Source organism: Pipistrellus kuhlii, unplaced genomic scaffold (assembly GCF_014108245.1).
Source record: "Pipistrellus kuhlii isolate mPipKuh1 unplaced genomic scaffold, mPipKuh1.p scaffold_m20_p_2, whole genome shotgun sequence".
Classification (NCBI taxonomy): domain Eukaryota; kingdom Metazoa; phylum Chordata; class Mammalia; order Chiroptera; family Vespertilionidae; genus Pipistrellus; species Pipistrellus kuhlii.
In genome coordinates, this window is record NW_023425515.1 from 180,329,865 (window position 1) to 180,355,288 (window position 25,424).

The window sequence follows — 25,424 nt, forward strand, 5'->3', positions numbered from 1 at the left end:
TTTTTGCCAATCTGGTGGGTTTTATTGCCTTTCCTTGGTTAATGAGATTGAACATGTTTAAGTCTCTTCTGTGAAGTGACTTCCGCCCACTTTGCAACTGGATTATCTTTTTTTTCTTACTGATTTGTGTGGTGTTGAATGGAGGAGACAAGACCACCCAAGAGGCAGAGACCCCCTACCCGGGAAATAACTCCAACTAGCCAATTGCGGAGTCAAATAACAAACTTTATTGCAGATTCGAATCTGGGCTGCCACCGCGGCAACGGCGCGGGCCAGGAGCAGCAGCAGCCGTTACAAAGCAGTCTCCTTTTAAGCACTGTTCAAACAAGCACATTTCAAACAAGGGGGGTGGAGGTCCACTGGGCTGAAGCTGTTAAGTTTCTATATCGCTTAGCCTTGTGGTTGCATGCATCGGCCAGATGGCCTAATCTCCCTTCTTGGTTCGTTCTGTTATTTTAGCCTTGACTAACCCAGACTGTTGATTTAGCCTTCAGGTCTAGGAGGGGAAGGGAGCTACCGTCCAGGCAAGGTCAGTAATTTTCCACTCCTCATGTGGGTCCACTAGTATGTCTTGGAAGATAAATGGATGAACTTTTTTTTTTTTTTAAATATATTTTATTGATTTTGTACAGAGAGGAAGGGAGAGAGATAGAGAGTTAGAAACATCGATGAGAGAGAGTCATCGATCAGCTGCCTCTTGCACACCCCCTACTGGGGATATGCCCGCAACCAAGGTACATGCCCTTGACCGGAATCGAACCCGGGATCCTTCAGTCCCCAAGCCGACGCTCTATCCATTGAGCCAAACTGGTCTCGGCTAAATGGATGAACTTTTAAAGTCTCTAAAAGGAGATTAGGTTTGGAAGATCCCCAACAACTGAAAATCTTGAAAACTACGCGCCTCCCACAGGCTTCTAATTTGATTCTCAAGAGTTTGTGAAAGTCACCCCACTTCTCAGGTGATTTTCCCCATCATCATCGGCTTCTCTCTGTAGAAGAAGTACCCGAACAACTTATCCCACAGCTCTCCAGTTCCAGGTTCCACAACTACGTAACCACAGCCTCGGCAGCCGGATCGGGGGTCACGCAATTGTGACACAGATTCCTGCGTCACGTGGCGTTCTCGCGAGAATTGGTTCAAGTAGATCATGTGACAGTCCAAGATGGCGGTGCCCGGCGAGGCGGAAGAAGATGCGGCAGTTTACTTAATAGTGAGTGGCATCCCCTCGGAGTTGCGCTCGGCCCAGCTACGGAGCTACTTCAGCCAGTTCCGGGAACAGAGCGACTGTGGCTTCCTTTGTTTCCATTACCGCCATCGTCCTGAGCGGGCCCCTCCGCAGGCCACTCCCGCATCTGCCCTAACTCCTACCGGCCAGAGTCCTGCCCAGGCTTCCGTCACCGATGGCCGCACTCGGGACTCTGCCCCGGCCCAGACCCGCACCTGCTGCTGCGTGGTCTCCGTACGAGGGGCCGCTCAAGCCCAGAAGTTTCTTCGCATGTACTCCGGCCGCCAGTGGTTAGATTCTCAGGGGACTTGGTTGCCCAGTCGTTGTTTCATCCGCAGACTTCGGCTACCTACTGAGGCAGCAGGTACGGTTGGGGAATATAATAGACTGGGTCTGGAACGCAGGCACGTTTCTCTCTTTTAAAATATATTTTTATTGGCTTCAAAGGGGAAGGAAGAGGAAACATCAATGACGAGAGAGAATCATTGATCGGCTCCCTCCTGCAAGCCCCACACCGGGGATCGAGCCCGTAACCGGCCATGTGCCCTGACCTTATTATGTCCCCTTCCAGACCCCTTTTTCGATCCAAGGGGTTGATTTTGCATTGACACAGAAGGGTAAAAAGGAAGTCAGGTTTCCAATCCTCTTATTATCTTTATCTCGCTCTCCTCCTGCTCCTCACCCAGTCTTCTCTTGGCAAGATATACAAATGAAGAGACAGTTTTTCTCAGGACAGCTTCCATTTTCATTGGAAATTACTTCGATGGGGAACAGGAAACAGTGCGGAGCCTTTTAATTCATTCAACAAACCTAGCTTATACTGTTAGGCCTAGTGTTACTCTAGCTGGTAGGCAAAGAATTGGACACGTTCTTGTGCAGAGTCCAGAGATTTGTAATAATTGTCACAAAGATGCCATTCTTGTTAATATTTACTGAGCACTTCCTGTGTGCTTACCATGCACTGTTCTAAGCCTTTCATTTTTTAAAATTGATTCCTCACAATAATACTATAAGGTAGGATCTATTGTTACTCGTTTTATAGGTGAGGAAATGGGGGTTGCGGAAATTATGTTGCTTGTCTAAGATTACAGAGCTAGTAAATGGCAGAATCACAGTACAAATCCAAGCATTTTACTTCAGAGCCTATGCTGTTTGTCACCGAGTGCTGTGAGAAGATAAAACCGGATTTCCAATAGAGATCAGGCTTTTCTTGAGAAAGAGAACAAGTTTGTGGGGAAGAATGGTGTTCAAAAGTAAATGGTATTTGCAAAGACACAGGTAGAGATGTGAAAGCCCATGAGACTTTCAGGGCAAGTTAAACTGTTTCATGTGGCTGGAGCACATGATAGGGAGGTGTGCAGGGGCTCACGGTTGGTGGTAGTTGAGAATCAAAAGATCAACAGGAACCAGATCAGGAAGAAACGTGATGCTCAGCAGAAGTGATGAGAAATAGCATGAAATTACTAGTTGGCTCTGGTCAGGGAATGGAGGAAGGGATTCTGGGAATTTGAAAGGGACCAACAACATTGGACTAAAAGATTTAAACCTTGACCGACTTCTGGCTCAAGCGTTCCTGGAGGCTTCTAGGTTTCAAGCGCCATTCTTTTCTCTGTTTTTCCAAGGTTTGGGCTCCTTTCCCTTCAAGACCCGGAAGGAACTGCAGAGTCGGAAGGCTACGAGGGAAGCCTTCACTCTCGCTGACCTGAGGCAACTGCCAGAGCTGAACCCACCAGTGCTAATGCCCAGTGGGAATGTGGGGACGCCCCTGCAGGTCTTTTTGGAGTTGATCCGGGCCTGCCGCCTACCCCCTCGGATCATCACCCAGCTGCAGCTCCAGTTCCCCAAGACAGGCTCCTCCCGACGCTACGGCAATGTACCATTCAGATATGAGGACTCAGAGACTGTGGAGCAGGAAGAGCTTGTGTACACGGCTGAGGGTGAGGAAATACCCCAGGGAACCTGCCTGACAGACATACCAGCCAGCCCCTGTGGAGAGCCCGAGGAAGAAGAGGAAAAGGAGGAGGAAGAAGAATCACACTCAGATGACGTGAGTACAGTGAGCCATCCTTCCTTGCTGGCAGCTTAGAGAGGCCAAGGCATTAAGAATACCATTCTCACCCATGGTGGCTCAGAAGTTGAGCATCAACCTATGAATCGGTAGGTCAAGGTTCAATTCCCAATCAGGGTGCATGCCTGGGTTGCAGGCTCCATTCCCATTAGGGGTTGTGCAATAGGCAGCTGATTGATGATTCTCTCTCATCATTAATGTTTCTGTCCCCCTTTCCTTCTTCCTCTCTGAAGTCAGTTTAAAAACTAATAATTCATCTATGTCCCCAAAGTTCCAAGCAGAGTTGCTAACACATCTGGACCACATCCTTGTGTGGTACTGTCTTGACTTTTCTCCAGCACCTATTCTGCAACAGTGATTCCTGAGGTCTCTTGAAATTTAACTCAGATAGGGGCCCCCAAGATTTCAAACCATGAGTCATCTTATCATTCCATAAGTCCAGTCAAGCAATTGTAAACATTGCAACTATCGTAGGATTCCCAAGATAGTCTAAGACCATTTCCTGCCTTCAAAAAGCCTTAAATATCCCTGAAAAAAGAGCAGCAGCATCTGGAAAGGCTGTATGGGGTGGCAAGCTGGTTTTGAATGCTGGCTCTGCCACTCTCTTGGTTTATCTTGGGCAAATCTCTTTACTCCTCTGAACCCAAGTTTCCTCATCTGTAGACTGGGGATAATGATACTTATCTCACAGCATTGTTGGGGTGATTAAAGGAGCTAAGTTATGTGTAGGGCCTGACATCCAGTAGATAGTAGGTATTACTTGCCCCTTCTTTCTTTGTGATAGCCTATATAATAAAAGGCTAATATGCAAATCAATGTAACAGTGGATGATATGATGCACACTAACCACCAGAGGGCAGATGCTCAACCCAGGAGCTGCCCTCTGGTGGTCAGTGCGCTCCCACAGGGGAAGCACCGCTCAGCCAGAACTGGGCTCACGGCTGATGAGTGCAGCACTGGTGGCGGGAGCCTCTCCCACATCCACAGCAGCACTAAGGACCTCGTGGGGGATGTCCAACTGCCGGCTTAGGCCTGTGGACATCCCCTGAGGGGTTCCTGACTGTGAGAGGGCACAGGCCAGGCTGAGCAACAGCCCCCCCAGGGTACAAATGTTGTACACCAGACCTCTAGTCATGTTTAAAGACCTAAACAGGGTGTACCGATTAAAACTGAGTTCAGAGACCAATGAGACTACTTTGGGCCTCAGTGTGGCCAGCTCCATGTAGGCTGTAAAACTTGAGGGATGAAGAGGATTTTACCAAGTAAAGAGAAGGTGGTGAGAGTGAAAAGCAGATATTTCAGGTAGGGGGAACAGTATGACCAAAAACACAGAAATAAGAGTGAATCAGGTTTGTCAGGGGAAAGAGCGATGTTGAGAAACAGATGGAGAAATGTGTTGGTCAAGACTTCAAGGGCCTTCCAAACCGGTTTGGCCTGCGGACTGAAGGGTCCTGGGTTCGGTTCCAGTCGGGCATGTGCTTTGGTTGCAGGCACATCCCCAGTTGGGAGTGTGCAGGAGGCGGCTGATCGATGTTTCTCTCTCATCAATGTTTCTAACTCTCTGTCTCTTTCCTTTCCTCTCCTAAGAAATCAATAAAAAATTAAAAAATAAAAATTTATTTTTTAAAAAAAGACTTCAAGAGCCTAATATGTGTTGCATCCTGGAAAAATTTGGAGGAATGATGCTGAGGACTTATCTCATGGGCCTCCTGTACCTTGAGCTGCCCTCCTTGTGGGCATAAGGTCAGGAAGCTAAACAGGCAAGTCACCTCTCCTCTTTCTCCAGGACGATGACCGGTGTGAGGAGTGGGAACGGCACGAGGCGCTGCATGAGGATGTGACCGGGCAGGAGCGGACCGCTGAGCGGCTCTTTGAGGAGGAGATCGAGCTCAAGTGGGAGAAGGGCGGCTCTGGCCTGGTGTTCTACACAGATGCCCAGTTCTGGCAGGAGGAAGAAGGAGGTGATGCTGGCACCAGACTAGGACAGGAGTGTTCCCTGCTGCATTTGCTCTGGGCTTTATGTTTCACAGGGTGGAATCCCTGACAGTGCCCAATAAAAGGCTAGGAAAGTGGCTAACCTTGACTGTATATGAGACCAGTCATTTTTTATTTTATTTTTTTAATATATTTTATTGATTTTTTTACAGAGAGTAAAGGGAGAGAGACAGAGAGCCAGAAACGTCGATGAGAGAGAAACATTGACCAGCTGCCTCCTGCACACCCCCTACCGGGGATGTGCCCGCAACCAATGTACATGCCCCTGACCGGAATCAAACCCCGACCCTTCAGTCCGAAGACCAACGCTCTACCACTGAGCCAAACCGGTTTCAGTGAGACCAGTCATCCTTTTTAGGGGTGGAGGGATCAGTGGAGTGGAGAGAAAGTGCCCTCCCACAAATTCTGAATGACTCTCCCTGACGAGAGATTTAAAACTATCAAAAGCCCCAAGTTCTAGAACATATGTCTAAGTCTAGATTTAACTCTCAACAGAACTGAGAGTCCTTAAGCTGACTCTGTTTGATACTTTTATACCTACAGACTTCGATGAACAGACAGCCGATGACTGGGACGTGGACATGAGTGTGTACTACGACAGAGGTACTGGGCCAGGGGTTGCATTACTGGGAGGTGGAACTGGTGGTCTTGCAGTGACACTTTATCAGAGCTGCTTAGCAAAGGCTGAGACAGAACATCAGTTCCCTTGGGGCAGCTCACTGAGATGATTCCTCTCTTAAGAGATCTCTAGTTGAGTGTCTTAAGTGCTGATTGTAGGCAAAGCCTTTTTCTTTGTGAGCAAGGAGAAGTAGGGATAGCCCTCAGGGAACTCTGCTTCTGGTAGGCAGACCCTGGAATTGTGGGCATTGGTAGCTCACACTCTGGTTAAGAATTTAGATTCTAGAGTCAAAAATGACCTGGGTAGGGAAAGGAGGGGAAGACCTGGCTCTAAATCTCTCTTTTTGTTGGCTCTATGATTTTTCTGCACCATAATTTTCTCATTTGTAAGATGAGAGAACCATGGTTCCTATTCTTGGTAAGCTACCAGTCTAATGAGAAAATTATAAGGTAATAAAATCATTATAAATATGAATATGTAAATTTTGTGAGGAGATCTTAGATACCTGATTTCCCCCCTTCTGCAAACTGGGCTCTGCTTCCTCAGATGGTGGAGACAAAGATGCCCGAGACTCTGTCCAAATGCGCCTGGAACGGAGACTCCGTGATGGCCAGGAGTACGGCTCTGTGACTGAGTGCCAGGTGGGCACCTTTGAGCGCCACACCAAGGTGAGCAGTATGCCCAATCCATTGACCTCTCTTTTCCTTCTCTACCCCACTCTTCCTCCCACCCCCAACCCCTACCCTCCATAAGAGTTCTATCTCGTTTTTTCCCTTCCCTCTGCAGGGCATTGGACGGAAGGTGATGGAGCGACAGGGTTGGGCTGAGGGCCAGGGCCTGGGCAGCCGGTGCTCAGGTGTGCCCGAGGCCCTGGATAATGATGGCCAGCACCCCAGATGTAAGCGTGGACTGGGGTGAGTATGATAGGGATTTCCATAGGGGTCCAAGCTGCCCTTTCAGCTGTACCTTGGTCCTCCCTTCTCTCTGGCTTTGGGGTAGATGCTGGAATGTCCTAGAGAGTGAACTTCAAAGTAGAGTTAGAAGGAAAAAAATAGGTATGGATCTCCTGGTGGGGTCATTACTCCTAGTCTGAGGAGTTTGGACTTGATGATTGCTTTTGGGGGGTGACTGTAAGTCAGAGTGGTGACAGTTGTTCTAAACTTTGTACACTATTTAAAATGAAAGCATTGAGGGCCCTGGTTACTGGCACTGTCAATGAATGGATAAAGAAAAGTTCAGATTTAAAGGCTCTGTCTTGGGGACAAACCAAATGCAGTAGCTATTTCTCTGTCCTTTCCCAACTCCCTTAACTGGGTTTTGAGAGAGCCGTCCTCTCATCGAGAGCCTTTTTTAATAATCCAGGTACCACGGAGAGAAGCTACAGCCATTTGGGCAACTGAAGAGGCCCCGTAGAACTGGTTTGGGACTCATCTCCACCATTTATGATGAACCCATGCCCCAGGACCAAGGGGAGTTGCTGCTCCGACGCCAGCCACCCACCAGCATGAAATTTCGGACAGATATGACCTTTGTGAAGGGTTCCAGCTCCGCCTTTGACAGCTTCTCAAAGCCTGAGTGACAAGTTCAGGGACTTCCTTAGTTAGGATCACTCATAACTGCCCTGGCCTTTTCTCCTCTGAAGCAGGAAGAAGATGGAGCAGCAACTTGCCGCACTCCTTCAGGGTGCTTTGTTCTGAACTTGCCTTCTGGCTCTCTACCTCAGGGGCATTTTTCAAAAAGCCCCCTATTCTCTCCTTTGATATTAGGGCTTAATGACTGCTCTTCGTTGATCTCCTAATCCTGGTCCGTTTGGGCTTGCCCCTGTCACCTCCCCCTGTACCATGAAAAGCTGGATTGATTGAGGTTATCAACACAACCTTCTTTGGGTGGTGTCACCTTGAAGAGCAGAAAGAATGAGAAAGGGACCTGGAAGAGAAGAGGATTTGTGGTGTTCGGAACTGACGGTATCGGGGCGGGCCTTCCACTGCCTGTCCCCCTGACGGGCTGGGACTAGACGGCAGAGAATCCGAGGGAGGTGGTTCGGATCTGCGATTGAATGGTAGAATAAAGAAGTTTATGCCCTAACCAGTTTGGCTTAGTGGATAGAGCGTCGGCCTGCAGACTGAAAGGTCCCAGGTTCGATTCTGGTCAAGGGCATATACCCTGATTGTAGGCACATTTCCAGTGGCAAGGGTGCAGGAGGTAGCTGACAGGCGTTTCTCTCTCATGGATGCTTCTAACTCTATTCCTCTCCCTTCCTCTCTGTAAAAAAAAAAAAAAAAAAAAAAAAAAAAAAAAAAAAAAAAAATCAATAAAAAAATTTTATTTATTTTTTTAAAAAAAAGGTTTATGACCGGTTTTCTTTCTCTTCCAACTTGGGCCTAAAGTTTCCTTGCCCCACCCGAACCCATCTCCTCGCTGCTGGTGAAATGTGCGCGCCGCCGAGACCTTCGGCGCTAAGCTGTGTCGTCACCGTGAGGGCGGGACTTCCTCTCCGGGACCCTATTACTTCCGAGGTCTTCCGGAAGTTGCTGGTTTGCTTAGTACCGGGCGGTTTACTCTGCGTTGCCGGGCTCCCACCGTAGGCAACTCCGGGACACCGCCACCGCGCCACCCCCAAAGTGCACGTCGGGAATCCCGTCGCCCTCGGCTCCCGTCTCTGGCGCGGTCGCCCGCCTTGTTTCCCTGCCGAGCTTTCCCGCTGCGCACGGGGCTGAGTGCCACCCATGGCGGGGGCCGCTCGGACCCCGGCCTTTGGACAGGCTGTGATCGGCCCGCCGGGCTCGGGGAAGACCACCTACTGCCTGGGCATGAGCGAGTTCCTGCGCGCGATGGGCCGGCGCGTGGCGGTGGTGAACTTGGACCCGGCCAACGAGGGGCTGCCGTACGAGTGCGCCGTGGACGTGAGCGAGCTGGTGGGTTTGGGCGACGTGATGGACGCGCTGCGGCTGGGGCCCAACGGCGGCCTGCTGTACTGCATGGAGTACCTGGAGGCCAATCTGGACTGGCTGCGTGCCAAGCTTGACCCCCTCCGCGGCCATTACTTCCTCTTCGACTGCCCAGGCCAAGTGGAACTCTGCACGCACCATGGCTCCTTGCGCAGCATCTTCTCCCAGATGGCTCAGTGGGACCTCAGGGTGCGTCTTGGGTCGGGCAGGCCCATTTTGCAGATGAAGGAACTAAGACAGGGAGGGCATGCCACACCTCCATGTCACACAGCGAGGCAAGGGTAGAGTTGCTTTGGAGTATAACTTTCGAAATCTGGCTCTGCCACTGACGCTGTGTGATCCTGGGCAAGTCAGTTGATCTTTCTGAATCTCAGTTTTCTCATCTGTAAATGGATGTGTTAGCACCCAATTTGGGATTATTAGAAGTAAGGAAGGAGTTATGTGGAAAATAGCATGACAACTGTTGTGAGTTGGGGGCAAACGTAAGTGAAAGATTGGAGTCAAATGTAGTGGGAATTGAACCAGTTGCCCACTGGGAGGCCCAGCCCAAGGCATCTTCTAAGAAAAATGCCCATATCTCCTGGGAGAAGGAAATGAGTTGTGGCCATTAGAACGAAACCGAAGGAAAAGACTAATGGGGAAGACAGGCATCCCCAATCTGATGGGGAGACATATAGGCCCTGATGTTCCCTGCCTCCCCAGGCCACTCTCATCCTGTCTCTCCCTCCCCTCCCAGCTGACTGCTGTCCACCTGGTAGATTCTCACTACTGCACAGACCCTGCCAAGTTCATTTCAGTACTGTGCACCTCCCTGGCCACTATGCTGCATGTAGAGCTGCCCCACGTCAACCTCCTCTCCAAGATGGACCTCATTGAGCACTATGGGAAGCTAGGTAAGTGCTCCCGTTTGGGCCAGGCAAGGTGTAGGGCAGAGGCTGGGCTGGAGTGATGCAGAGATCTCAGCTGAAGGAAGCTTCCTCCAGGGCCACAGTCAGGTGCTAACCCCTCCCCATTTATTTTGTGCCACTTATGTTCTGGGGTTTGGGGACAAGAAAACTATAGATGGTAATATGTATTATGAAGGAATTAAAATGAAATGATGGACAGTGAGGGGTGGGGAGTGAGCAAGTGCCATCTGAGCTGAGACCTGAATAGTGAGGAGCTAGCTAAGGGAGAACTGTTCGAAGCAGAGGGACCAGTAGTGAGTAAAGGCCCTCAGGTAGCAAAGAGTTTTTTTGTTTGTTTGTTTTTTTCAAGGAAGGTGTGGGTAGGGTAGCTGAGATAGTGTTTAGGGGCGGGTGGTAGGAAATGAGGTCAGAGAGGTTGGCAGGGGCCAAAACTTGGACTATTTAAACACAGAGGAAAGTCGTTGATGAATATCAAACAAGGGAATAGCATGAACTGAAAAGGTCATTCTGGCTGCTTTGGGAATGAATTGAAAGGGGCAAGAATGAAAATACCCCTTCCGTATTTTTGCAACAGCCCAAGCAGTGGTGGTGGGAATGGAGAAAATGAGATTCAAAACTTGCTCAAGAAATAGGACTTATTTGTGGATTGGACCTGGAGACAGAGAAATTAAGAATGTCAGCACTTCCTGGTCAGTCAGAGTCCTGGCTCATCTCTTGGCAAGCCCACAAGCCCCATTTTACCTAAGTGCAGATTTGCAGTCACCTAAAGCTTCTCACTCCCTTCACAGCCTCCACCAGGTGGCTGCATGGTGGTCTTTAACCTTCCTAGTCCTGACTCTTGATAGGCGCCCTCACAAAAGGCTGATAAATCAGATGAGGCCATTGAGGCCCAAGACTTTACATGAATCACACAGCTAGTATGTTCGTTGAGGTAAAATCTAAATCCAAGTGTACCTGGCTCTAGTTTCTTAATTCTCATTGAGAAACCTACCTGTCAAGCAACCCAAGAAGTTTGTTGGACATTCTTCCTTGTAGTGGTGTCAGTTTCTAATTAGAGTGTGGAAGTCAGAGCACACCAGTGAGTTGATCAATCTCTGATGGCCTGTTTCCTTGGCTCATCTGCCGAATAGTCCAATCACTTGAGTTTTCCAGGCTGAAATGAACAGTGCAAGCCCACTTTACTTCTCTTGGTGGGGAGTTTGTAGACATAGAACTGAGTCAGAAACCCCAGAGTTATCTAGTCTGGTTTGCTCATTTTACATTAAGAAGGAACTGGCCCAGAAAGGGAAAGATTTACCCAGATGCCACCCTGCTAAAGTCCTTACAGTGTGTGCTGGGTCCCGGGGGTACTACCTGACCGAGCTTCATGAGGGCAGCACCAAGTACTGTACTTGGTAAATGTGCGGTATCATTATTTGCTACCACTGATCAAGCACTTCTTTTACCAGGCATGAGGTTCATAGCATTTAATCTTCAGCAGCCCCATGAGGTGGGTATCTGTCCATAGAGAACCAGCCGGTGAGAGAATGAAGGCAGAGGAAGGAAGAAAAAATATGGTCTCTGTCCTTGGGGTTTTAGCCTGATGCCACCTGCTCCTGACTGGTTTCTCTCCATAGCCTTCAACCTGGACTACTACACAGAGGTCCTGGACCTCTCCTACTTGCTTGACCACCTGGCTTCTGATCCTTTCTTCCGCCACTATCGTCAGCTCAATGAGAAGTTGGTGCAGCTTATTGAAGACTACAGCCTGGTCTCCTTCATTCCTCTCAACATCCAGGTACCATGGACTAAGAGGCCTATTCCCTTGGTATGGGCTCTGACAGTGCCTTGGACCTCGCCAAGCCAAGAGTACAGGAGGCTTTGAGGCTCAAACAGTGGTCTTTGTCCTGGGTCATGCTGCCATTCGGTCCCCCTCTGTTTTGATAGCAGGGGCTCTGTGGGCAGGATTCCACTAAAGAGGTTGGACCAAACTTTGGCCCTATTTTGTGTCCACAAATGTTCCCTGAAAGTCATCAGCAAGGGACTTGACCAAGGTCAGGGATAAGTCTTTCAGGTTCCTTCAAGATGAGCAACTGCTTATTGTCTTTGCAAAGTAGTACCAACCCCTGTGTCTCTCACCTTCACCCTGCAAAGATAACCTGGGAGCCGAAACCGGTTTGGCTCAGTGGATAGAGCTTTGGCCTGGGGACTGAAAGGTCCCAGGTTCGATTCTGGTCAGGGGCATGTACATTGGTTGTGGGCACATCCCCGGTGGGGGGTGTGCGGGAGGCAGCTGGTTGATGTTTCTCTCTCATCGATGTTTCTAGCTCTCTATCCCTCTCCCTTCCTCTCTGTAAAAAAATCAATAAGATATATTTAAAAAGATGGGAGACACCCGTGCATGTTGAGTCCTTTCTGCAGTACATGTTTGAGCAAACTTGTCTCTTTCTTTTCCTTTTTAATGCCACACTTTTCTCTAAAAATGAGGTTAAACCTATGATATTAATCTTAACTACCACTTACTGCAGGTTTTCTTTTTCTTTTTCTTTTTTTTTAATATATTTTTATTGATTTCAGAGAGGAAAGGAGAGAAACATTAATGATGAGAGAGAATCATTGACCGGCTGCCTCTTGCATACCTCACACTGGGGATTGAACCAGCAACCCAGGCATATGCCCTTGACCAGAATCGAACCCAGGACCCTTCAATCCACAGGCGGATGCTCTATCCACTGAGCCAAACGGGCTAGGGCAGTTTGTTTTTTTTAAATACTTTTATTTATTTTCTTTTATTTATTTGTTATTGATTTCAGAGAAAGGAAAAGAGAGAGATGGAGAGAGAGAGAAAAACATCAATGATGAGAGAGAATAACTATCAGCTGCCTCCTGCATGTCCCCCCTGGGATCAAGCGGCAACCTGGGCATGTGCTCTCGCTGGAATCGAATCCGGGACCCTTCAGTCCGCAGGCCGACACTCTATCCACTGAGCCACACTCGCTAGGGCCAGGTTTTTTAAATTAGGCATTGTGGTAAGGACATAATACCTTGTTGTTATTAATCCTCACCCAAGGATATTTTTTCCATTGATTTTTAGAGAGAGAGTATGGGAGGGAGGGGAGACAGAGAGAAACATTAGTATAAGAGAGACATATCAATTATTTGCCTCCCACACACCTTTCAACCGGGGCCAGGGATCAAACCTGGTATGTGCTTTTTTTTTTTTTTTTTTTTTAATCTTTATTGTTCAAATTATTACAAAGGTTCCTCATTTATTTCCCCCTCCACCAGGTTCCCACCCCACCCTCTCCCCCCTCCCCATCCCCCATTGTCCTCATCCATAGGTGCAGTTTATGTTCAGTCTCTTCCTCCCTCCCTTTCCCCGATAGTAAATCCCTTTTCAAATAGTAAATCAGTTACTTAGCATTTTCTCATATCAATAATACCTCCACATGCCCAATGATACATTTCACACAAAAGATATTTCCAAATAGGTCAACCAGCCTCATCCAGGCCCCACCCAAGGCACTCACAGATCAACACCCCAGCCCTATACTAACTCAACACATCCAGATCTAAGCCTTCATCACTTGATTCAGCAGACCCTCAAGTTCCCACAAAAGTTTCCAGCCATGTCTGAGAGGCAGCCGTGGGGCGGGGGCAGGCGAGAAGCGAGCTGTTCTGGGCCTGGTTGCTCCAGGCCTGGCCTCTGTTGCTCTGGTTCGTTCCACAACCAGCCTCTCCGGGTCTGGTCACTGCCGCTCCCGACCTAGTTGCTCTGGACTTGGCTGCTGCTGCTCCGGGCCTGGCCGCACCCAACCCGGCTGCTCTGAGCTCGCCTGCTCCGGGCCCGGCCACTCCGGGCCTGGCCGCTCCCAGCCCAGCAGCTGCTGCTCCGGGCATGGCCAAACCCGACCCGGCTGCTCCAGCCTGGCTGCTCCCAGCCTGGCAGCCGCTGCTCCGGGCCTGGCCGCTCCCAGCCTGGCAGCAGCTGCTCCGGGCCTGGCCACACCAGATCCGGCTGCTCCGGGCCTGGCCGCTCCCAGCCTGGCAACCGCTGCTCCGGGCCTGGCCGCTCCAAGCCTGGCAGCTGCTGCTCCGGGCCTGGCCGCACCAGACCCGGCTGCTCCGGGCCTGGCCGCTCCCAGCCTGGCAACTGCTGCTTTGGGCCTGGCCTGGTTTGTGCTCTTGACCCAAAATCGAACCTGTGACTCCAGAGCAAGGGCTGATTCTAACAACTGAGAAACACCGGCCAGGGCTTTAATGCATTATTTTGATCTTTCCTTCCTATCATGTGATGTATGAATTGTTCTTATTACTTTTATGTGGATAAATAAATAGGCTGCATGCATATTTATTCGGTGCTTACTGCTAGCTGAGTACTGAGCCAGGCACTGGAAATACCTTGACCTTGGAGATCAGTGGAGTAGGGGAGGCAGATGAGTTAATAACTTACTAGGTAGGATCAGAGCTGCAATAGGAATAAATCCAGGGAACTATGGCTGTGTATAGAGGAGCTTACCTGCTCTAAATTAGGTGGGATGGTGGTCAGAAAAATGGAATGTAGCCAGGCCACTGGGAACATGCAGAACTACTTCAGGCCAACGAAGCTGCATATACAGAGACTTAATGAGGCAAGATTGAGGTGGGGGTTGGGGCCTGCAAGCAGTTTGGTACAACTTAAATTCCACACCTCCGTTTCACTCAGCTGTTTCTCTCTTCCCTGCCCAGGACAAGGAGAGTGTCCAGCGGGTTCTGCAGGCTGTGGATAAAGCCAACGGCTACTGCTTCGGGGTCCAAGAGCAGCGAAGCCTGGAGGCCATGATGTCTGCTGCAATGGGAGCTGATTTCCACTTCTCCTCGTATCCTTGCTCTCTAGCCTCGTAGCCACAACCAGTGGTGGTGGGGTATGAGTAGTGTATGGGACTCAGAAATAGCTACGTAGCTACTTATACTTTTGTAGATGACTGATTGATTTTGACCAATTGCCCTACACCACCCCCCCCCTCCGGTGACTGTCTTTCATGTTAAAAGGCTGCTTCAGGGTTGGTTGTACCTTAGGACAAAGGAAGATAGTGATCAGAAGGAGCAAAAATACAGAGACCTAGGAATGAAAGGGCATTGGTCACTTGAAAGAGCAGTAAGGTGTTCAGTTTGTCCGGTGTCTTGAGAGTGAAGGGGAAAGGAGGAGGTGCAGGCTGGCGATGGGGGTGCTTGAGTGCCCTTCTAAGGCATGTGGACTTTGGCTCACGGGTGAGCAGTAGGACCAGCAAAGTGGTGTTGCTCAGGCCATGAACAAATGCACATTTTTGAAAAGCCCCTCCAAGTGTGGAGATGCATTTGAGGGATGTGATTGGAGGTAGGAGAGTGTTTACAGTTTCTAGAAGAGAAGAGATTAAATGTTAGTAGTGAGAATAGAAAGAACTGTGTGGCCGAAACCGGTTTGGCTCAGTGGATAGAGCGTCAGCCTACGGACTGAAGGGTCCCGGGTTCGATTCCGGTCAAGGGCATGTACCTTGGTTGCGGGCACATCCCCAGTAGGGAGTGTGCAAGAGGCAGCTGATCGATGATTCTCTCTCATTGATGTTTCTAACTCTCTATCCCTCTTCCTCTCTGTAAAAAATCAATAGAATATAATATATTAAAAGAAAGAAAGAAAGAACTGTGTGAATTGGGAAAATATTAAGGTGATAGGTAGAGGTAGAGCAGAATTTGGACTCCTGGTTTCAGTCTTAGATGGTATGGGTGGTTGTGCTAGTTGCTGAGGTAAGAAAAGAAAGGAAAGTTTGTCGGTTTGTGATGGAGATGAAGGGATGGGAGCTAGCAGATGTGCTAGGTGTGAGGGGGATCTGGGACAATTGGAGCTGTCTGGGAGGCAGCCAGACCTTAAAACTGGGCTGGCGGTGGTAGAGCTGAGGTCCTGTGTAGGTGTCTCTCATGTCACAGAGGCCACAAGTACATGTGAGGTAGGACAGGCTTTCCAGGCTGGTTTCAGAGATTTGGCATCTACACGGGATGCTGGAGACAAGGCAGCGTTGGGGAGGTGCATTCCAGAGTCCTAGTGTAGGGAGGAAAATAGTTCCAGCCAACACTTACTGATCTGTGTCAGGCTCTTTCACACGTAGGAAACAAAGTTCACGGGGAAGTAGACTAGTTACAGATGATGGCACTAGAGTGTGCCATAAGTACCTGAAGAAGGGGTGAGGACCTGCCTTACACAACATGCTGTTAATGGCAAATTCAACTGTACGTACTCAGCAAGAAAAGGGGAAGGGCACTTTAATAGGGCTGTGATATTTGCACACTGTACATTATTTTATGCAGTCATATTCTACTCATAAAACCATATATACCAAGCATGTCAAATTCAGGCTAACTCGGGCCACATAAACATGGTTTAAGTTTATATGGCCACAAAAAAACAACAAAAAAAACAGCTTCAATCTTCATAGAAACATAGGTTTATTTCAATAGAGGCATGCTGAATACAAATGGCTGAAATAAATAACTATTAACACAAAATAATAGAACATTTTAATAAAAATTAATATTTTTCTTGAATATTAACTTACCAGACACTGAATAACTGCACAAATTAATAAGTGTAATGCAAATAAAACTATTTTTCTTGTTCTCCGAAAGCGAAATATTTCCTGTTGGTACACTAAACAAGTCAGTACAGGACTAATGACGTGGCAGTCAGCTGCTAAAATATTCGCTGCTAGCCAAATTTTTTAAACTCTTCTAATACCACTTCTTCAAAATAGACTCGCTCAGGCCATGGTATTTTGTGTAAGAGCCACACTCAAGGGGCCAAAGAGCCGCATATGGCTCGAGAGCCAGTTTGCCAACCACGGGTCTAACCTGAACATCGTTTGGGGGGCTACATACTCCATTTGCAGGATGTTACTTAATCTTTATTCAATCCCCTTTTATAGATGAAGCAGTTGGAGCTCTAAGAGTGACTTAGTGGAGCGAAATGGTGCGTCTGCACTTAAGGCACATAAGGGAAATGAATGCAACACAATTATAGTAATCAGTCATTAGTGAATGTTGTAGTTTGTTATTAATAATTATGTATAACAGGATATTATAAAAATTAAATTAGAAATTTGTATTAAAACGTTTCTTAGATATTGTTACGTTGGCTGGACCACAAAAATATTCATTGTGAACCTCATGTGGCCCAAGGGCCACAAGTTTGACATGCTTGGTGTATACTGTATTTAATAAGTGATTTAAGGAATTTTAAGGTTTTTTTGTTATTGTTCTGATTCCCTGAATTGCTTTGGTTTTTAATTTTTCAGTTACAGTTTACTTTCAATATTATTTTGTATTGGTTTGAGGTATACAGCCTAGTGATTAGATAATCATATACTTTACCAAGGAATTTTAAGGGTATTTCTCACCATATACATTTATGCTGATTTTAGATTCTATTTCCCCCCAACCTTCTTAAGGTTCAACTTTATTCTGTGTATTAGGCAATTAGGGATTGGTATAAACATGGGAAAGAAAGCTTCAAAGTGGTAGTGACGTTTGATTTGCATCATCTCAAAGTGAGGGTTAGCCTGGCTGATTAAGAGGAAAAGGAAATTCAAGGCAAAGAGAACAATGTATACAAAGGCTTAGGAATTTGCCGGGACCGGTTTGGCTCAGTGGATAGAGCGTCGGCCTGCGGACTGAAAGGTCCTGGGTTCGATTCCGGTCAGGGGCATGTATCTTGGTTGCGGGCACATCCCCAGTGGGGGGTGTGCAAGAGGCAGCTGGTTGATGTTTCTCTCTCATCAACGTTTCTAACTCTCTGTCCCTCTCAATTCCTCTCTGTGTAAAATCAATGAAATATATTTAAAAAAAAAAAAAAAAAAAGGCTTAGGAATTTAAGATTGAGACATGTCTGGAGGGGGTTTGCAAGTAGAATGGTGACTTGTGTGCAGGACAGACTTCTGGCTGGGGAGCAGTGATAGTGCCAGGAGACGGGCAGGTGAACGCAGGGTTCATGTGCCCTGCTCAGGAATGTACGCTTCAGGCCAGAGATAAGACAGGTTTGATGTTATTCCAAGTCAAGCAAATGATCCTCAGGACTGACTTGCACAGGAACAAGGCATTGCCTCCTGAGGAAAAGCGAAGGGAAGAGGGCACAGGTTCAGAGTCAGTTTGTGTCGAGTTGAGATGGATCCATGAGGTGGTAAAGAAAGGTCTAACCCCATGGTCGGCAAACTCATTAGTCAACAGAGCCAAATATCAACAGTGCAATGATTGAAATTTCTTTGAGAGCCAAATTTTTTAAACTTCTTCTAACACCACTTCTTCAAAATAGACTCACCCAGGCCATGGCATTTTGTGTAAGAGCCACACTCAAGGGGCCAAAGAGCCGCATATGGCTCGAGAGCCAGTTTGCCAACCACGGGTCTAACCTGAACATCGTTTGGGGGGCTACATACTCCATTTGCAGGATGTTACTTAATCTTTATTCAATCCCCTTTTATAGATGAAGCAGTTGGAGCTCTAAGAGTGATGACCCCAATGTCTCTCACTCAGCATGTGTTAGAAGAACCATTCAAATCTCGGTCTCCCTGGTTGAAGAGTCTCAGTTGCTGACACTGGAGTCATCTAGTAGAGCAGCCATGGTGGCCAACATGGTCAACCCCTATCTCCCACTCAGACCCCAGACCCTGACTCAGGCCAGCCAATCTTACAGGGTTCCATCAGCAGTGTCATGGTCTTTGTCCTTGTGAATCTGGTTTATGTCCTTACTGCTGTCCCAGAGTGGTAGAAGGCACCCTATAGCCCAAGCAGAAATTTTTTGTTTTCTTTGAGCTCACTTGTGTTCTCTCCTTTGGCAGAAGAGAAGTCACAAACATTTCTTAAGTACCTACTGTGTGCCAGGTGCCATGCTAGGCACTCTAATCATTACCTCATTTGATCCTTATAACAACTCTTGTTTTACAGATGTTATAAATGTTAAGTCAGGATTTAAATCCCCATGGTCTGGCACTAAGCATTTGTCATAACAGAGTTGAAGGGTTATCATTCTGGTCTTTTTTTTTTTTTTTTTTTTTTTTTTTTTTTTTTTTTTTTTTTTTTTTTTTTTTTTTTTTAATGTATTTTATTGATTTTTCACAGAGAGGAAGAGAGAGGGACAAAGAATCAGAAACATCAATAAGAGAGAAACATCTATCAGCTGCCTCCTGTACACTCCCCACCGGGGATGTGCCCGCAACCAAGGTACATGCCCTTGACCAGAATCGAACCCGGGACCCTTCAGTCCGCAAGCTGAAGCTCTATCCACTGAGCCAACCTGGTTTCGACAGCATTCTGGTCTTTTGATCCTCAGCAATTTGAGGAAGAGGAGCATTTGAATCTCATTGCTTTGATAGGTTTCTCGGACACTATTGTCCCTGTTGCCTGAAGCTATAATTATGAGGCAGGGGAAAGGATGGAATTACTCTGCCAGACATGGTTGGAAGACATTAGTAGCGATCAGATCCCACTCAGACCAGTTTCCCATCTTTGCCCATGCTATTATCCTTGACATGCCCTCTCTCAGCACTCTGGGAATCCAGGAGAAATACCTGGCACCCTCAGACCAGTCAGTGGAGCAAGAAGCCATGGACCTGTAACAAGAGGCTGTGCTCTGGAGAACAAGTCATGTAACCCAGTGCTGGGGAAAGCTGTAACCCCAGTGAACAGTGGACAGCTCAGCAGGCTGCAGACCCAAGAACAGTCCTCCCAGCCAGAGGGAAGGCTGATGAAGAGACACCCAGCCCTGCAAATGACTTCTGACCAAAGTCAGACAAGGTGCAAGCAGAGCACCCACCACACCCTCGGTGCGCATGAGCTCTGGGCACTGCCACCAGGAATTCAGCACTGGCTCCACTCAGACTATTGTGGAATGTGAATACAAAAGTTTATTTTCTCCTACATGCTGTGACTTTACCTTCCTTCAACCATCCAGGGAGCTGGGGTAGAATGAGTGAATGTCACTTTCCCTCGAAGAGTTGTATTTCTTCATCCAGGGCAGTATTTCCCCAAAGAACAGGATAACGCGGAGCTTTAACACTTGTTCTCCAACGGTGCACTCCAGTTTTAACTGATCCTGAAGCCTGGGGTTTACAGGGGACACTTCTTATCTAGATCTTCATGTTTTATTTTCACTGCATTCATTTGGCAGGTTTTATTCTATTTTTGGCAAGTGCTAGCTGGTTTTCATTTATAGTAGGGATTAAAAGTTTACTTTAAAATGAAATTATTTATACAAAATGCATTGTTTAAAGAAAACTATTGCCAAAACCGGTTTGGCTCAATGGATAGAGCATCAGTTTGGGGACTGAGAGATCCTGGGTTTGATTTCGGTCAAGGGCATGTACCTTGGTTGCGGGCATATCCCTGGTAGGGGGTGTGCAAGAGGCAGCTGATCGATGACTCTCTCTCATCGATGTTTCTAGCTCTCTATCTCTCTCCCTTCCTCTCTGTACAAAATCAAAAATATATATAAATATAAAAAAAGAAAACTATTAAGTATATAATATGGCATGAGGGGCATGGCAAAAATTAAGGTGGTTTAAAGTTGGACTGGTGGTGATTGCTTTCTTTGCTCTTGTTGCAACTGGTTGGGTGCAATTTATATTGGCAACCAATAGGTGGCACCCCAGGCTTAGTTTTGCAGTCATACCTTGTAGCAGTTGTGCCAGAAGTCTTATTTGCAGATACTTGGTCCTGTTAATACATTATGAAGGGCTTGGCATTTTACAAAGTGCCTTCATACACATGGTCCTCATGTGGTTCACACAGCAACTTCTAGAGATACAAATAAGATTGGGACTATTACTAAGCCCCACTTTACATAAAGGAAACAGATGTGTTTAAACCTCAGGCAGCCTAGCTCTCTCATAGTTTGTTGACTTCTTAATTGTGGATACTAAAGGTGAAACTATATGGCTCATATCCCACAGGATTTGAGGCCAGTTGGAAGAAAGAATTTTGACACCTGTAGAGTATTACTGAGTCACAAATCAAGGGGCAGTTAGGTCACTGGTGGTTTGGGCAGTTTAGGAAGATCTATTCAGAAATAGCCTTGAGATGGCAATGACCGCTCTGCTTTCCAACTTTGACAGCCAAAGCAGACTGAAGGGCTATGAGGAGGCTGCTGTGTCTGGAACAGTATGAAAGCAGCCAACCTCTGCTCCCACGCCTGGCCTTGTAGGGGATAATAATTGGGTGCTGCTTCCCTAGCCTCTTTCATCTGCAGAGTTCAAAGCACCTCATTCCTATTAATACCCTGCACAGTAGGTAGAGAGTATCAACAGAGCAAGCCAGGGAAACTGAGGCCAGGAGCCACAGCCTTCGGCTGGCTGTGAGTCACCTGTGGGGCCTGGAGTCCAGGAATCCTGACGCCCAGGCCACTGAACAAGTCTCTCATCAGAGACTGAGGATGCATGCTGTGTTTTTGAAAATAGTACCAATAGCTGTGGTTATGGGTTTTTCTTTTTTAACATATTTTTATTGGTTTCGGAGAGGAAGGGAGAGAGAAAGAAACATCAATGAGGCAGAATCCCTGATCAGCTGCCTCCCGCACGCCCTGACTGGGTATCAAGCTCACAAGCTGGACATGTGCCCCTGACCAGAATCGAACCCGGGACCCTTCAGTCCACAGGCCAACACTTTATTCATTGTGCCAAACCAGCCAGGGCTGGTCATGTTTTTTTTTTGTGTGTTTAAAAAAAAAAAAAAAAATTATATATATATATATATATATATATATATATATATATATATATATATATAAAATATATATATAATATATTTTATATATATATTATATATTTTATATATATATATATATAAAATATATTTTTTTAATATATTTTATTGATTTTTTACGGAGAGGAAGAGAGAAGGATAGCTAGAAACATCAATTAGAAACATTCATCAGCTGCCTCTTGCACACTTCCCACTGGGTATGTGCCCGCAACCAAGGCACATGCCCTTGACTGGAATCAAACCCGGGACCCTTCAGTCCGAAGGCCTATCCACTGAGCCAAACCGGTCTCTGGTGGTCATGGATTTTGATTCTTACTCCATCACGGAGGCCACAGCCATCACCAAAACAAATCAGTTGCAGAGAGATGTCATTAGAACTTTATGGGCTTGTATGAGCATTTATTCTCTGCAGACATGGAGTAGACATGGATGGGATAATCCAAAACTTTTTCAGGCATTGGTATGACAGCAGGGTTGTTTTCTCTAATAAACGTATCTCTCCACCTCCCACTGATAGCAGAATGATTTTCATCTTGGGGAGGGTATAGCACAGTGCAGAAAGGACTCTGGATTCCATGTGAGGTCTGTTCATCATGAAATGTACAGGGTAGGAGAAAGACTGTCCTCCAGTATGGCTGGGATATGGCAACGGTCCTTAAGGTTTTTTTTAAATTTAATTTCCTGATAAAAATAGCAGTGAAAAACTTGGAAAATAAAATTAGGCTAATAATCACATAACAAATAAAAATACAACCTATAATTTTATATTGAAATGTATATTTTGTTTATTTTCTTTTTCTATACATACCGAGGGACAGTTATGGCATTTATATAAGTGAGATATATTATTGCTTTGTAACCTGCCTTTTTTTGTTGACACTTTCATATAATTAAAAATATGAAGTCCTTTTAATGTTTACATCATAATATTCTGTGGTATGGCTATAAAATTGTTTACTTACTCAAATTCCCATGGTTAGTCTATAAATCATTACCAATTTTTTGCTATTGGAAATAGCGCTATCTGAATCTTTTTTTTTTAATTTAAATATATTTTATTGATTTTTTACAGAGAGGAAGGGAGAGGAATAGAGAGCTAGAAACATCGATGAGAGAGAAACATCAACCAGCTGCCTCCTACACACGCTCTACTGGGGATGTGCCCGCAACCAAGGTACATGCCCTTGACTGGAATCGAACCTGGGTCCCTTCAGTCCGTAGACCGACGCTCTTTCCACTGAGCCAAACTGGTTTCAGCTGAATCTTTTTTCTTTTTTTTTTCTTTTTCTTTTTTTTTGTAATCTTAAAATGGGAGAGAGAGAGAAACATAGATGTGAAAGAAATACATGGATTGGTGGCTTCCCGAATATGCCTGGACCAGGGATCTAACTTGCAATCTAGGTACATGCCCTGACCAGCAATCGAACGTACCACCAGCCAGTCTGCTTTCCACTGTTTCTGAATTAGCAAAAAGCTCCCCTCCAGTTGGCTGAGATAGGAAGCTTGATCCCAGTAGGGTGTGTGGAAAGGTTGATCTTGGAAAATCTTTGACCTTTCTCAAGGCTCCCTTTCAAGAAGGGCAGGGGAGTGATTACAGACCCATCCCAGCATTACCAAGGCCCACCCAGCTTGTTATTTTTAATATATCTATTGATTTCAGAGAGGAAGAGAGAGGGAGAGATGGAAATATCAATGATGAGCAAGAATCATTGATAGGCTGCCTTCTGCACATCCCCCACTGGGTGACCTGATGGGATTGAACCTGGGGACCCTTCATTGAGGCTCTATACTTGAGCCAAATCAGCCAGGGCCCCACCCAGTTTTTGAAAGTAGTGGGGAGGCCCAACTGCCCCAGACACCTGGAAGGAAATTCTCTAGTAAGCTGAGTAGCCCCCTTCCTGTCCCTCCCCTTTTCTTTCTTGCCCCTGGCCATGAGCCTTTACCCAGCCTGATCTGGTATGCCCACCCCTACTTCCTATCCCCTGAAGAAGGAAGAATCCCAAATTAGCACATATCTCAATGGCATTGGGCCTACTGAGGACAGGGGAAGTCATAAGTCTCATTAACAACCGACTGTCCATTTCCTGCCAGGAAGCCAACTTCAAGATAGCACCAGAAGTTCAGGTGTCCAGGAGGCTTAAGGCTGCGGAGTGTGAAGGGACGGGCTGGTATTTGGAGCCCAACTAAGATGAAAAAGATGAGTTTTATAAAAATGTGCTGAACTAAAATACAAAGCAAAGCTGGAAATTTTCCACATCCAAAACCCTGAAGCAACTGTGGAGAAGGGAGATGAAAGGCCCCTTCAATCTATCCCAAATGAATGCAAACTCTCAAGAAGTGTGCTTACTGTGCAAGTACAGCTCCCTTCACACTGGTGGCCTCTTCCTGTATATTCATCCTGGAACCTCCACATTGCTCTGTGGAATCATATAAACTGCAGAGAAGGGATATTGGGATATGAGTGAGATTTCTCCCCAACTCATAAAGCATGCCAGTGGTTGCACAATCTATTCTGAATTAAACGTAAGTCCCCTGTACACTCAGAAAAGGAAATTTCAGGATGACTTTATTCTGGAGGAAGAAGGGGCAGGGGGGAGAATGTGTCTTCCTCCTTCCCTCCATTCTTCCCTCCCACCTTCTCTTTCAACATACATTTCTTAAGTGCCATAATCTGATGTATGAAGTACTGTATGTAGCCATAGATTGAAGACTCCATGAGTTCAGAGTCTGGGATCTCCCTCTTTTATCTCTAGACAAATAAAGAGTTAAATTTCCCAGAGAACAGTAAGGAGAAAATTGGGTGGAGATGAGAGATGAATCAGCCTTTGACATACCTGTCTACTGCCCCCGCAGACATTCCTGGCCCCTGACTCACTGTGTAGGTGGGGCTGGGGGTTCTGAGAGGTGGGGGGCCTACTCTGCAGAAACCTGCTTTTCTCCCCCTCTACCCTAAGTCCTTCCCCCCGCCCCCCCTCCCCCCCACACAGCAAGGTTTGGGGGATGAGTAGACCCTGTGAACAGGTGAAGAATTGAAAAGGAACAAAGGATGTAACCAGATTAAGGAAATTGGTCCACTACAGTTTTTTGTTTTTGTTTTTTTCCCCTCTCACTTAAGACAATTCCTTTCTGCTGGGCCCTAGGGTGGCATTAGATTGAGAGTAGAGTAAGCCTTTCTTGATTTTTAGAAGCAGGGCAGCATAGCATAACATGGTTCTTTTTAAGCTTATTTTTTAAAAAATATATTTTATTGATTTTCTACAGAGAGGAAGGGAGAGAAATAGAGAGAAACATCGATGAGAGTCATCGATCAGCTGCCTTTTGCACACACACACTCCCCCCCCCCCCCCCCCCACTGGGGATATGCCCGCAACCAAGGTACATGCCCTTGATTGGAATCGAACCCGGGACCTTTCAGTCCCCAAGCTGATGCTCTATCCATTGAGCCAAACTGGCTTCAGCTCAAGCTTATTTTTAACTCACAATTATAGACATTTGTGTGGCTATTTTAGCCATATGTGGAAATGGGAAACCCTGACCACTGGGCTCCTGCCCTTGCTAGTTTCTGGGGAACCCTCTGAACACAATTTGAAAACAGCTGTTGTAGTCTAAAAACTATGGACGTTGGAGTCCGATCCATTCCATTCCCCAGGCACATTATTAGGTTAGTTAGCTGCACTGAGCCCCATTCTCTTCATCTGCAAAACAAAGATGATAATAGCAGTCATGTCTGTTGCTATTTTTAAAAAAATTTATTTTGAGAGAGAGAGATTGATTTGTTGTTGCACTTATTCATGCATTCATTGGTTGACTCTTTAAATGCCTGACCTCGGAATCTAACCTTGGCGTATAAGACAATGTTCTAACCAACCACGCTGCTATTATTACAGTGCTCTGTTCTCTAGGAAGAAGCAGGAATGGGGC

At 46.7% G+C, this 25,424-nt stretch overlaps 2 protein-coding genes and 1 long non-coding RNA gene across 3 annotated transcripts; 2 read left to right on the plus strand and 1 right to left on the minus strand.

Moving 5' to 3' along the window:
* Positions 1-916: 916 nt before the first annotated feature.
* On the plus strand, positions 917-7,990 carry GPATCH3 (G-patch domain containing 3). The gene is made up of 7 exons (XM_036444727.2): positions 917-1,590; positions 2,849-3,273; positions 5,081-5,255; positions 5,833-5,892; positions 6,455-6,576; positions 6,695-6,822; positions 7,271-7,990. The coding sequence occupies exons 1-7, from the start codon at positions 1,164-1,166 to the stop codon at positions 7,485-7,487; spliced, it is 1,554 nt and encodes a 517-aa protein (XP_036300620.1). The 5' UTR covers positions 917-1,163; the 3' UTR covers positions 7,488-7,990.
* GPN2 (GPN-loop GTPase 2) lies at positions 7,845-19,664 on the plus strand. Its single transcript, XM_036444741.2, has 6 exons — positions 7,845-7,980; positions 8,254-9,045; positions 9,593-9,749; positions 11,381-11,541; positions 14,472-14,602; positions 19,291-19,664. Exons 2-6 carry the CDS (start codon positions 8,635-8,637, stop codon positions 19,361-19,363), a joined length of 933 nt encoding a protein of 310 aa, XP_036300634.1. The 5' UTR covers positions 7,845-7,980; positions 8,254-8,634; the 3' UTR covers positions 19,364-19,664.
* Positions 19,665-19,923: 259 nt separating this feature from the next.
* LOC123652744 lies at positions 19,924-20,619 on the minus strand. The gene is made up of 2 exons (XR_006742233.1): positions 20,256-20,619; positions 19,924-20,021 (listed from the first exon to the last, which is right to left on the minus strand). It is a non-coding gene; the product is annotated as an uncharacterized LOC123652744 (long non-coding RNA).
* Positions 20,620-25,424: the final 4,805 nt, after the last annotated feature.